The 12,363-nt window shown below is 32.5% G+C and overlaps 2 protein-coding genes across 14 annotated transcripts; one reads left to right on the top strand and one right to left on the bottom strand.

The window, feature by feature from the left end:
* The first annotated feature begins 3,542 nt into the window (after positions 1–3,542).
* LOC140826382 (thiosulfate sulfurtransferase 18-like) lies at positions 3,543–5,050 on the top strand. Its single transcript, XM_073188648.1, has 6 exons — positions 3,543–3,722; positions 3,810–3,890; positions 4,057–4,130; positions 4,212–4,282; positions 4,422–4,475; positions 4,669–5,050. Exons 1-6 carry the CDS (start codon positions 3,706–3,708, stop codon positions 4,867–4,869), a joined length of 498 nt encoding a protein of 165 aa, XP_073044749.1. The 5' UTR covers positions 3,543–3,705; the 3' UTR covers positions 4,870–5,050.
* A 333-nt stretch (positions 5,051–5,383) lies between these two features.
* On the bottom strand, positions 5,384–12,189 carry LOC140826379 (uncharacterized). 13 transcript variants are annotated; one of them, XR_012116810.1, is made up of 7 exons: positions 10,978–12,189; positions 9,449–9,556; positions 9,296–9,339; positions 9,085–9,123; positions 8,777–8,849; positions 8,539–8,690; positions 5,384–6,278 (listed from the first exon to the last, which is right to left on the bottom strand). XR_012116810.1 is itself a non-coding variant. In XM_073188642.1 (7 exons), the coding sequence occupies exons 1-7, from the start codon at positions 11,204–11,206 to the stop codon at positions 6,271–6,273; spliced, it is 567 nt and encodes a 188-aa protein (XP_073044743.1). In that variant the 5' UTR covers positions 11,207–12,189; the 3' UTR covers positions 5,384–6,270. The 13 variants fall into 13 exon arrangements, 11 of the variants coding, with proteins under 11 accessions (XP_073044743.1, XP_073044745.1, XP_073044746.1 ...); XR_012116811.1 differs by having other exon boundaries at positions 8,539–8,604; positions 8,763–8,849; XM_073188642.1 differs by having other exon boundaries at positions 8,539–8,604.
* Between the last annotated feature and the right edge of the window lie 174 nt (positions 12,190–12,363).

The raw sequence follows: 12,363 nt of genomic DNA on the forward strand, positions 1-12,363 counted from the left end.
TATGATCGAACATTCGCCGATTTATAAAAAAATTATGACTAATGGTAATAGTATAACTTTGATTTTTTTTAATAAGTCTAAAACGGTTCGATCATATTTCTAGTTGGACCAATTATTGCGCCATGATTTTGTAAATATGTACAATAAATTTTAAATTTTTACATTAATTCAAGGAATATGATATAGACAATGGTAAAGACAATATATTTTTATGTAATTAAATTTATGCTCACTTGATCAAAAAAATACTCTTTAAAATAATAAAATATTAATTTATCGATTAATTAAAACCTCTCCAAATTAATAAGTTTGTATGGTCCCAACATTATTAATTTATAGATGGTTTATTATACTATTATTACTATAATTTTGTGAGTAAATGTGAACAATTTATATTTATACTTTATTTTTTAATAACGGATTATTTTAGAATTTTTTTAACTATTTGAAACATTCTCGTGTTGAATGTAATACTCGTTTTTTAGTCTAATTATATAGATTTCTAAAAAATATATACCCCACAATAAAAATAATAATATTGCAGAAGAACTTTAAGTGGTTGAATGGCTCACATCGCCCAATTAATTGAAAATTTTGGCTTTCTTGTTTCTTGTAATTGTTATATAATTTATTTTAAATTAATAGTTTCTAATTTTTTAAATATTTCATTGGGCTAATTTAAGAATTTTCAGAATATATCTTTAATTTACATAAGAAATAAATACTATTATTACTATAATTTTGTGAGTAAATGTGAAAACACTATATTTATTTTTTTAAATATCTTATTAATTAATTATTTTGGGAAAAAATTTGTTAGGATCAGAAAATGTTTTTCAAATGCGAACATGGTCGGATTTGACTAGTGACGATACACATCGAATATTAAACAATATTTTAACCCAACGACTACATAAAAAATAAGACAAAGATATAAAAATGAAAATACGTTGATTTATATAACTTTTTATAAAAATATACTTTGATTAGGACTTATCATTGTCTAAATCAAGATTCTTAGTATCACCACAATAACAGTACAAATATCCAACTGTCTACAAAACTCTTCATTCAAATAGTCAAAACTTCTAAAAAGTAGCTTGAGCGGCTAGAGACTAGAGTTAGAAAGGTAGTACGGATTTATCCTTGATAATCTGATATAAGAATGAGTGTATGCTAAAATGAGCGACTTGATATTGAAAGATGTAGAGTGCTCAAGCTCAAAATCTGACATATAGTTGTTGCTTTGATAAACCAGTTAAATTGGTTCTTTGTCTCTTTCTTCAATCATTAATCTGCCTATATATAACGAAATTCCTTCAACAATAAAAAGATCACCAACGATCGTATGTACTAGCACCTGACATAGAAGCAAACTGTCTTTTGTCCCTTTTTTCTTTATAGTATGCATATTGGCAATTATCAAAATATAATAACTAACTACTTCTAAAAAGTTGATTGAGTAGTGAGAAATAACATGCATCATATCCTTGTCTTTTTAAGAGACATTCTTGCCAACTAAAGATTTCGGGTAATTTACATTGATTGGTCAAATATACTTTATAAAATTGAGCTAATATGCAGACAAATAGACTTGATTGCGTGAACATTACCAGCTAAAAACCAATCTATAATTTGAACTTGTGCTAGAGTCTTGAATACAGCTCGACTTGACTTCATAATGTCCAGCTTGACTTCATAGTGTCCAGCTATAAATCTGTAAACACATACAAATAGCAGCTAAACTCTAAAGTAAATCGATGTTTTTTTTATAATCACCAAAACTTAAAACGTTATCGAACTAACAAAATTTTACCAAAAAAATTCCTAGCTCCGTTCCTGTTTCTCTATCATAATCATAAATTAATAATTAATTAATTATATAGTTTCCTACAAAAATATACCATACATTAAAAATTAATATTGCATAACTTTAAAGTTGGGTGGTTGAATGACTCATATCGCCTAATTTTTGTGCTTTGACGTTGAAGTCTTTAACCCTGATTGAGTGTACTGTAAATAATGGTGCACTTCTGCAACTAAATTGAATAAGAAAGAGAAAATAAAAAGGAAAAATAAGAAAAGAAATAATGGACGCGTGTTAAGTGTACAATAAATAATTGTGCACGTATTTTAATTTAAAAATGAAAGATAAAATATTAAATTAATTTATGATTTCATTTTTAAAAATAAATTAAGGCCCCGGTATATTTTCATTTTGGACCATACCTATTTTGACAAATTAAAATCAATTTTTTAATACATATTTTATCAAAGATGTTTGCCCAAAATTCCCCCCCTTCACCTATTCCTATCATCGATCGATTTAAATAATAGACATTAATTAGACAAAATGAAACCAACTTTCAAAATAAAGTTTCCACATTCTTTCTTCCACTACCAAAATGCTTCTTTTGGTTCAGCGATCCATCTCGTAACCTTTGCGCTCCAAGGGAAATTCTGAAATTTTTGCTCGTGTCGAATCGAGATATAATTAATAATTTTATGTAAAGAACCCCAAAAATAAAAATTTCATTTAAATAAAATTAGATAATTTCAGTTTAAAAAATCACTATTATTTAACGGATCACACACTTTCGAGGAACTTCTTAATTTGAGCAAATAATTTTAAATTATACTATGTATAATAATATATCACAAATATTACTTTGTGAGGCAGATCTCCTATTTAGGCCACTCATGAAATAATATTATTTTTATGTTAAAATTATTATTTATTATTGTAAATATGAACATGATTGACTCGATTTACGAATCACAAATAAATATCCGTGAGACCGTCTTACCAGAGACCTACTATTAATATATCATGTTTCTTTTGTTTGATATTAGCAAAAGGATTGGGCGATGACTTGTTTTTTACAACAATTAAAATAGAAAGACCTATACGGCACTTGGTGCTGTATGATGATGAAAAGGATGAATATTTCTTTATTAATTAATTATTGTTTTTTATGTTAATTGTATCTAGACATGAAACAATTGAAGTGTGATGCAGATTTTTTATCCAAATCACAACAATTATTTGGGATGTTTGAGCGGTGACTGACTATTAATTTGAATGGTAAATAAGTAAAAATTAGGAGTTTTTTTGGCTATAAAATTTATTTTAATTATTATTCCATCACGCATCAATCATATAAATTTGCTTGTTTTTCCACATCAAATAAAAACATCATTAGAATGCAAATTTAACACATTACACATTTATCCAAGAAATTGGTAATAGATGTATGTCAATTTTTTTTAAAAAAAACAAGACAAATACTACTAGATATAGAAATTGGATTGTATGTTTGGTTATTTTTGTATGATGATGAAATTCACAGTCGCTACTATTAAATCATCAGAGTAACACAGTAGCCTGCAAATCAAGTTAATCGGATAAATCATGTTGGACAAATCCTATACGACAGCTTAGAAAGTGTTGGCAAGAAATCAAACTTCTGATAATAATCGCTCACTTACTCCTACCACTAGACTATATATTCAGTTGTTGTACAAAGTTGTGGAGAGTTTCGTTCCTTGTTGTAGACATAAATATGTCATTCAGTTGGTGCCATGTTTACTCCATTATGGGCACTCCATACTGGCGATAAAATGACGTGAACCCACTGGCAAGCTTTTAGCACAGAAGCAGCATATCAACCTACAACCCAATAATTTCCCCTCTCACAAAATTTAATGGATTCGAAGAAAAGGTATATATTTTTCATATTAGCTATCAAGTAGAAAATAATCTTGCAATTATATGTATAATCTTGGGTTTTTTGCATTCGTTTGTGCAGTTCAAATGCAGAGATTATCACCGTTGATGTGCATGCAGCAAAAAATCTTCTAAATTCAGGCTACCTCTATCTTGATGTCAGGTGATCAAATATTGAATTTAATTACGTTTTCCGGTATATATTTGTTTACGAAATTACGATAATTTTTTGATTTTATCAAGGCTGTGATCTAAATTCCAAGCATTCAACATGCAATTCATTTTGTGGGTTTTTTTTTTCTTGTTTTAAGAATTAAAAATTTTAACAGGACCGAAGAAGAATTCCAAAATGGTCACGTGGAGAAGGCCTTCAATGTTCCATACATGTTTAGTACCCCAGATGGTTGTATTATATAATCTATTTTCTTTATTCTTTTTTCAGTTTATTTATATATATATTCATACCATGATATTTAAAATTCAGGAAGGGTGAAAAATCCGAATTTTATGGATCAAGTTTTGTCCACACATGCCAGGGAAGATCATCTTGTTGTGGTAATTAATTAAATATTCATATATATGGAGAAAATTATTGATATTAAAGAATTAGATGTAAAATGCTTAAAAAGACTGTTTATCTATGGATGTTTATTACATTAGAGTGAAATCTAATGTCAAGAAATTAAAATTCCAGGGTTGCCAAAGTGGGGTGAGGTCTGTGTATGCCGCCACTGATCTTCTTGATGCTGTAAGGACCTAGTTTTAGCAATAATTTTTTATATACATATTTTATGTTGATATATATGTGTGTGTGTGTGTGTGTGTGTGGTTAATGAATATATTGTCGACTATATTATAAAATGTGTAATCTATTTATATGATTGAAATTGTTGTCAAAATTATGATCCTTTCGAAATAAATCGGTGGTTTTCTATTGGTAGGGATTCAAACATGCATATAACATGGGAGGGGGATATATTGCGTGGGTGAAGAGCAGTTTTGAGGTTAAGAAGCCGAATTTAAACTCACCTTCTATTCCGAAACAGCAACCCGTCAAGAAGCTAACTATGAGCCCTCCCATGGTTCCGAATAGCGCTGCAAACGAGTCGATCGGGCAATCTGCTTCGACCGTGGAGCTCTGATTACTACCAAAAAAAAAATCGACCCAAATGTTGTTCTATCTTGTGTGAAAGATATATGTAATAATTTGTGCATGTCTGCAACATATTTTTAGAACTAATGTAACAGGAAATCGTCCTTCTATCTCAGACACAACGTGTAATATTATTTTGAGGTGAAGCTTTGAAGTGTTAGTTTCAAGAATTGATTCTTGTAGTAGATTTAATTCGAGTATGTCAATCAAGATTAATTGGTCATGCAAAACCAAATGACAAATCTAAATGCTCAAGTAACGAACTTTGTTTTCAAGGAAAAACGTGAAAAAAGCCCAGAGACCGAAAATTTATAATGCAAGCAATCATGCAAACAAAAGATTTTACATCTTAGAGAAATTGTGTAACCCATTTCAAATCAAAAGTTTTTGAAGTTGATTTTGTGGTTATTCAGTATGCAAAGTCGAAACTTGTACCGTGCCCAAAAACTAAGTCACAATGCTAAAAGAATGTGCTGCTGCGAGAAAATCACAAACTCAATACATCATGTAAATTTAACCTCAGTCAAATCGCTAAATAAAAACAGAAGCTTGTATCCACACAATATCATGTAGTTCAAAATTAAAAATAAAGTCAGCATAAAGAGAATACCACGACGAAAATATCATAGTTTAAATATTACTCCAGTTCCAAGAACAGCTAGGTAAAATAAACTGAGTCGCTCTTCCAAAATGCCCCAGGTTTTCGAAAGAAACCATTTCATGGCTTCATGTTTACAACGCCCGAGAACGAGTCAATTAACTGTCCAGCCAAGCAGCGTGGATCATCACCCATAGTTCGCATGAAGGTACGCACGACATCACGTTCTTTGGCCGTGGCCTTCAAGCCTAAAAAAGAGAGGAATTTCATTCTGAAAATCCCCGAGATATAGCCCTCAATTTCCAGTGTACGGACAACCTGCACTGCCTCTAGGAGGTCATTAGCGATGAACGAAGGCCCATCTTGATCAACGTCTTTAATTGACACGAGTTCAGAAGGGGCAGCTTCATTCAGGTCAGGCAAAGTAGAGTTGAGGTCGAGCTTATATGCAGCCTTGAGGGACTTCTCTTTCGGTGAAATTTCAACACTGGGACCATTACAACTTCCACTGCCGTTGTCAGCATCCACACCAGAAGCACCGGCCACAAATTCTTGCTCTTGATTAGTAGCTAATTTATTGTTGAAAAAATTCTGACCGATGGATTTAAAGTCTCGAAATGTGTAAGGTTTGGAAACCGCTAACCTCATAGCTGGAAGCATCTGGACAGGGTAGTCCTCTCTTTTTTGTTGTTTGCGTACGTTCTTATCCCTTGTACCTGAAGATGGCCTCTTGAACACCTCATTCTTGAACGATCCCTTGCTGGACTTTGGAATTTCAGCCATTTGACACTCTTACAATTCTGGCACATAAAGAAATAATTATGCACACAACGCAACAAAAATAAAAGTTCGAATAAATTAGCTCGCATCAACTAAACGCATTTCTGCTTCCACAACCCGTTATTCCACAAAAAAAACTTGGTGTCTACTTGGGGGGTTTACAAGAACTTGGTTTTTATTTCAGATTCTCTATACCAGTAATTTTCATCAAACCACTATCCTGTTTTCATAAAACCTTTGAACTTCACGAGAATATTAGGCAGCAAACAACAGTTTTATCATCACTTTCCAGTTCCTAACACACGCCCATAAATTGCGGAAAGCAGCCGCCAGTTAGTATATTATCCAGAATGTCAATCGATGTCACCCGGCCTACACTACATGCATGATAGCATACTATCGTTGGCCAATATTCACTAATCCAATTTCATACAGCAACATTGAACTTACCAATAGCGAAAATTTTTTTGCTAGATAAATTCCTATATTGATCATCACACTGAAAAAAAAAATTATGCGCCACAAAAGTAAAATGTTATTAGTACATGGTAACACGTTCATGCAACAAAAAAGACACAAGGACAGTAATGGAGTCCGATTCTTTCTCTACAAGTCAACATGGCTATTTTTCCAGTAATCCATTCATTTCTTGGACAGCTTATCAAAATACATCATAGACCAATATTCAGGAATGTCACAACGGCAAAGGCATGACTCCTGAAACTATATGTAAGCAGCTTTGTCGATATTAAATATATTGAGGATACGTAATTGTCACATAATTGGTTCATTTAGTAAATTTTGAGGTGAACACGAAAAGAACCTTAGATCATCATTCATCATTGAATGCGATTGAAACAAGAGAAATTATTTTTAAAGGAAAAGGAATGTTCACATCCAAAGCCTTAGTCATTTAACTAGATTTGTTTCACCATTACCGAAAGCAACTACGCATTAATAAAATCACAATAACAATTATTTTTAATGGAAGAGGGATGTTCACATCCAATGCCCTGCCCTAGTCATTTAACTAGATTTGTTTCATCATTACCAAAAAGCAACTAGGCATTAATAAAAACACAATAACATTGGCAAGCACGTCAACCCAAACACTTGAAGGAAAAAGATCCGACAACTGACACGCGACTGACCACTTTTCTCAATACATGTAATAAGTTAATTCAATGAGTTTTCTCCAAAATGGGATGGAATCGAGATACTCTACCTTTCTCACATGTCACTTATAGAAGCGAATTTCACTCAATTGGCTTCAATTTTCCGAAAAAATAGCATATAAAACCTAAAAAAAATTAGTTCTCAATTCAAATAAATTTTTCTTATGGTGGACTATAGATCATATCAATTTACTAATATAAAGAATACATCACGCGCGCGCGCGCACACACACATAAAAAAATTACGATTCCCAACAAAACCAAACCATACATTGGAATATAAGAAATCGAATTCAAGTTTAACCTCTTACAGGTACGAACAAACAATAAATTTTATACAAGAAATACCCGGTATGCCTTACCCCTAAAAAGGATGGTTTGGATCACAAATCCCTTCTCTTTGTTTTGAATGAAAAAGAAATGGAGATATGCGAACCAGAGAACAGAATAAATAAATATAAAAAATAGCTTTTAAAACGTTATAATACGACGTTGACAAAATCTGGTTAAGATTACACAAATTTAGCCCATTAGACTGGATCCCACTCATATATGTTTTTGGTTCCAAAAAATAATTAATGTGATGTTTATCTTAAATTGATTTCACACTCACTGGCACGAAGGGGGTGTTCCCATTAAAGGTGGCCTTCACTAACACAAGGAACATATCCGCAGAAAATTATAAATATCGTTTTATTAACTTTGTCAGTCTTAATCTTTTTATTGTGTTCCAAAACACATAGAATAAAACAAAATGGTCTCATCGCTTTTCTTTCCACAAACTAGTAATCTAATGCACTGGATCTACTCCAAAATTCAATCTATAAAGTCTGGGTCAATATCATTTTGTTTATCTTTATTTTGACTTTCAATATTTTCAACATAAAAATCCGCTAGAAGTTGGGGTCCTTTATTCGGAAATATGCATAATAATTGGCATGATATAGCACGGCAATCGTAAGTGGCTTTATTTATTGAAACCATCATAATCAACAATGATGTTTCATTTGCACATGACCAATCAGGAGTTCTTGCTAGTGGCGCATGTGTTTTTAATGTAATATAGAAAGCAATTGATCTAGCCATTATCATCAACTTTACATACCTCCATGGAATGTCAATTGAAATAGCATGAAAAGAAAGCCGAGTTCCGAAGGACAAACTCTCACATCTGCGTGAACAGTGATAACGGAAATCACATTTCGAAGTGAAGTAGGCATCAACAATTCTCTCCATCCTTAAATGATGGACTATCCACTACAGTTGAGGAAAGCGAAATAGTGATAAACAAGAGAATCTAAAATAAGAAAACAATAGAAAGAAATGTACAAGATGCGCATTACATTCCCATCTCTGATTGATCCAATACAGACTTGATAACACCAAAAGAAGCCATGGAACACCATAGATATCACCCTGTTCATAAAAAGTTCGTATCTCATGCTCGGATAATATTTGCAGACCAAAATAACATAAATATGAAATGCGTCTAGTTCAACTCTTCGCACAGATGTGCATCGCCTTTGCATTCAATGAAAAATAGATGAACACGTGTTATTGTGCATGAAAAGGCAAGCAAAACCCATTCAGAAAAATAAACTGCCAAAACATCAGTTGTTGAAACATATACCGAAATTGACTCACAAGTTACCCAGTTCTGAGTGACCGGTGACGCGGACTTCGATGAGACCTGTGACAAAAATCAGCCACTGGATATCATGAGAACCCCGTAGCTGACTCCCTCTTTCACTTTAAAATGCAATTGCTTTTTCATTTTCTTTCTATAAAACCCGAGTTTCAGCAATCATCTTGTCATAGATTTCCTTGCATTAATAACCCCTTCCCCTGATTAGCATATTTACCACATAGAAATCTTCTGGCTCCGAGCACTTTGATTCCAGGGTGCCTACGAGTTTAGAGCTGTAATTCCTATCACGTTACCAATGGAAAATGAAGAAGTGCAATCAGGAACAACGTTCCGCTTAGCCTCCAAATATACATCATATTAATTAAACCTTTGGATGTTGACCAAGGGAAGCTGAGCACGAGTGTTGATTTTTGTGAGTCCATGAAATTTATCCCAGCCAGAATGTGGAGGATGGCTGCGAGGAAATGCCATACAACTGGAAATGATATTCAAGGAATCTTAGTGAACTTCAAAGATACAAAACTTCTTTTTATGAACACCATGAATGTGTGGTAAATGCTCAGTTTCGCCGGATAAAATTTGATATTCAAAGTTATAGAAGCATCGAGTGAAAAAAAAAGGAATCACTTTATAGTTGCTTGATCATACAAAATCAATTATAGTTCCTTAAATAAATAATTCAACACATAAATTCTCCAAAAGGTCGATATCTCAAAATGAAGAAAAAGTCAGGGTACATTCCAAGGACCAATTATAAGGACTAAGCACATTCCAATGAAACAGAGTGTTGAGGGGTCATAGTTAGGAATTGTAGAAGTGACGAAGTAAGACTCGAGTTCCTTCACAATTTTCACAAGTAATACACGGAAGATAAGGAATAAAGGCAGTGGTCACGATTAACCTAATCCGCGTAAAATAAAAGAGAGTGGTGATACAAAAATGGTCCACTTAAACAAGGAGAACATAAAAAAACCAGAAAATTGTCATGGATTAAAACCCAAAGGATAAATGGCATTTATTTGAACCAATTAAATGAGAAACGGGAACCACAAATTAGCATATCCAAAAGCAACTCAGGGCAAATAAGATACTAAGATGTGCAATAGAATATTCCATTTACTCCGTTTTATTTGTATCCCATTATAGCAAATTTTCAAGACATGAAAAATCGAAAACAGAACTAAACACTGATTAATTCGATACATCTTAATTTCACCTATAGTGGCAAATTATCCCATCGGTCAACAAAAAAGCAAATCTAGGAAATTATTCCAGTTTAGACTTTAGAGTGCCTTATGCTGCACATAAATGATAATATACTTATGGAGATTGCAGCGTACTGCAGGTAGATGAAAACAGATAGGATAAATTAATAGTATGCATATCTAGCTATTCACAGTTGATGCTCATCTTTTATAGAGAAAAATAATAACAACCCCAGGTACATTGAAGCAGTGCACATTCATTGCAAAGATATATCCAGCTACATAAAAGCCCCAAGTTTCATTGATGCTGCATGTAAAAAAATTAATTTATTTTCAGCTTAGATAAAGCCTATTGAACTCCCAAAAAATTAAAACTAGCATCTACAATCTTTATTGCTCTATCCTACTGTTCTCTTTCTACCACATACTGCTCTTCTTGTAAAATTATCACCTGTCCGCTTTTACTGAAACTTTGCATAAAAGGAAACATATTCATTGTGCTGCCAAATGAATGGTCATACATGGGGTAAATCTACTGGAGATTCACACATTCCCTGGAGAAGATCTTAGGTTCAGCTGCCACCCGACGATAACAGAAAGTGTGGATTAAAAGGATTGAGGCAAGTTTAGTCCCCTCCGTTGAGGATGATGATACCGTTTGAATTTTAATTTAAAATTTTGACATTCTCATCTTGGATTATGACATATGCAGTGTAAGCTACCATTTTTTTCTTCGCGGAAATTTTTGTGGTAAACAAGACAGAAAATCGAGTGATACAACCAACAAACACTTCCATGGAGGTACTGACAAAATAAACTATGCAAATCAAACAAAAAAAACAAACATAATTACGAAAACAAAAAATGAAAAGCATGAACACACATGTAGCAACATGTGTATAGGGATGGTGTAGCAACATGTGTATAGGGATGGTGTAGCAAAATGTGTATAGGGATGGATTGAGTCCGTGAAAGCTAAAAAAGAGCAACGCTCTACCACAGCCATTGTAAATTTCATTCTTTTGTCCTTCGTACCGCCACCAACTAGTTGCTGGTGCTTGGGAAAGGCGGACAAAGCTGTGTATAATAATTTTACTTCTATGTTTTTTAATAAATTTTATATAATAAACAATTAATATATATATATATATGTATATATATATATATTGGAATCCATTTTATTACAAATTCAATCCGTTATCATGTTACATATGTGTACATTGTATCCAAATTTTCTAATAATTATCATATCTTGTATCCATGTATTTGTGTTCAAATATCCATAATTGTGCATCATTAATCTTTGATCAAAATATATGCATTTTATATCTATACTAATATTAAGATGACCAATATCTGTCAAGTATATGATTCATCATAATTTAAACAAATAAACGAAATAAAGATTTGAGTATTGAAGCAGCCAGTTAAATCGTGCAGTTTCTACATTGGTTTCCACCTTGTTCTTTTTTGGTGGTCTTTCTGGAGGGAGCAACAATATACTGATTTAGATGTAGGTAAACTTCTAACATATTTCATATCTATTTTGGTGTTCCATAAAATTATAACCCAAATAAATATATCTCGAAGTAAACATCAATCGGCAGCAAACCATTTGCAGTGCAAGAAAGTATGGGAACTACAACCTCATGCACAATAGTGAATAGGTATGAAGTGCTGATAGTAAATAATCATTTCATTACTATCCCACACGGAATATTGTCCAAACATCACCAATAATAGTCTAAACATGGAAAAGCACCTTAAAAACTCGTAAAATGATACACTAATAAAAGATTTTAGCCATCTCTAAAATATAGCGGATAAAGCAACAAACACTCAAGGATGCAACACAAACTAAAGCAAAGTATTCCTAGAATCTAGATGTGTGAAGAAATTATTCCACGTAGAATACGATATGTATTTGTCAATCTATGATGCAATAAATAAAACAAAAACTATTGGTCTAAAAGTAGATGATAACTCACACATCACACATTATCTTATATTCAAAACTCATAAATTTAAGTGTGGAAAAGGGGCAGCCTTGGCTAGCACAAACAAGTAACAGACAAAG

This window comes from Primulina eburnea, chromosome 3, assembly GCF_022965805.1.
Source record: "Primulina eburnea isolate SZY01 chromosome 3, ASM2296580v1, whole genome shotgun sequence".
Classification (NCBI taxonomy): Eukaryota; Viridiplantae; Streptophyta; class Magnoliopsida; order Lamiales; family Gesneriaceae; genus Primulina; species Primulina eburnea.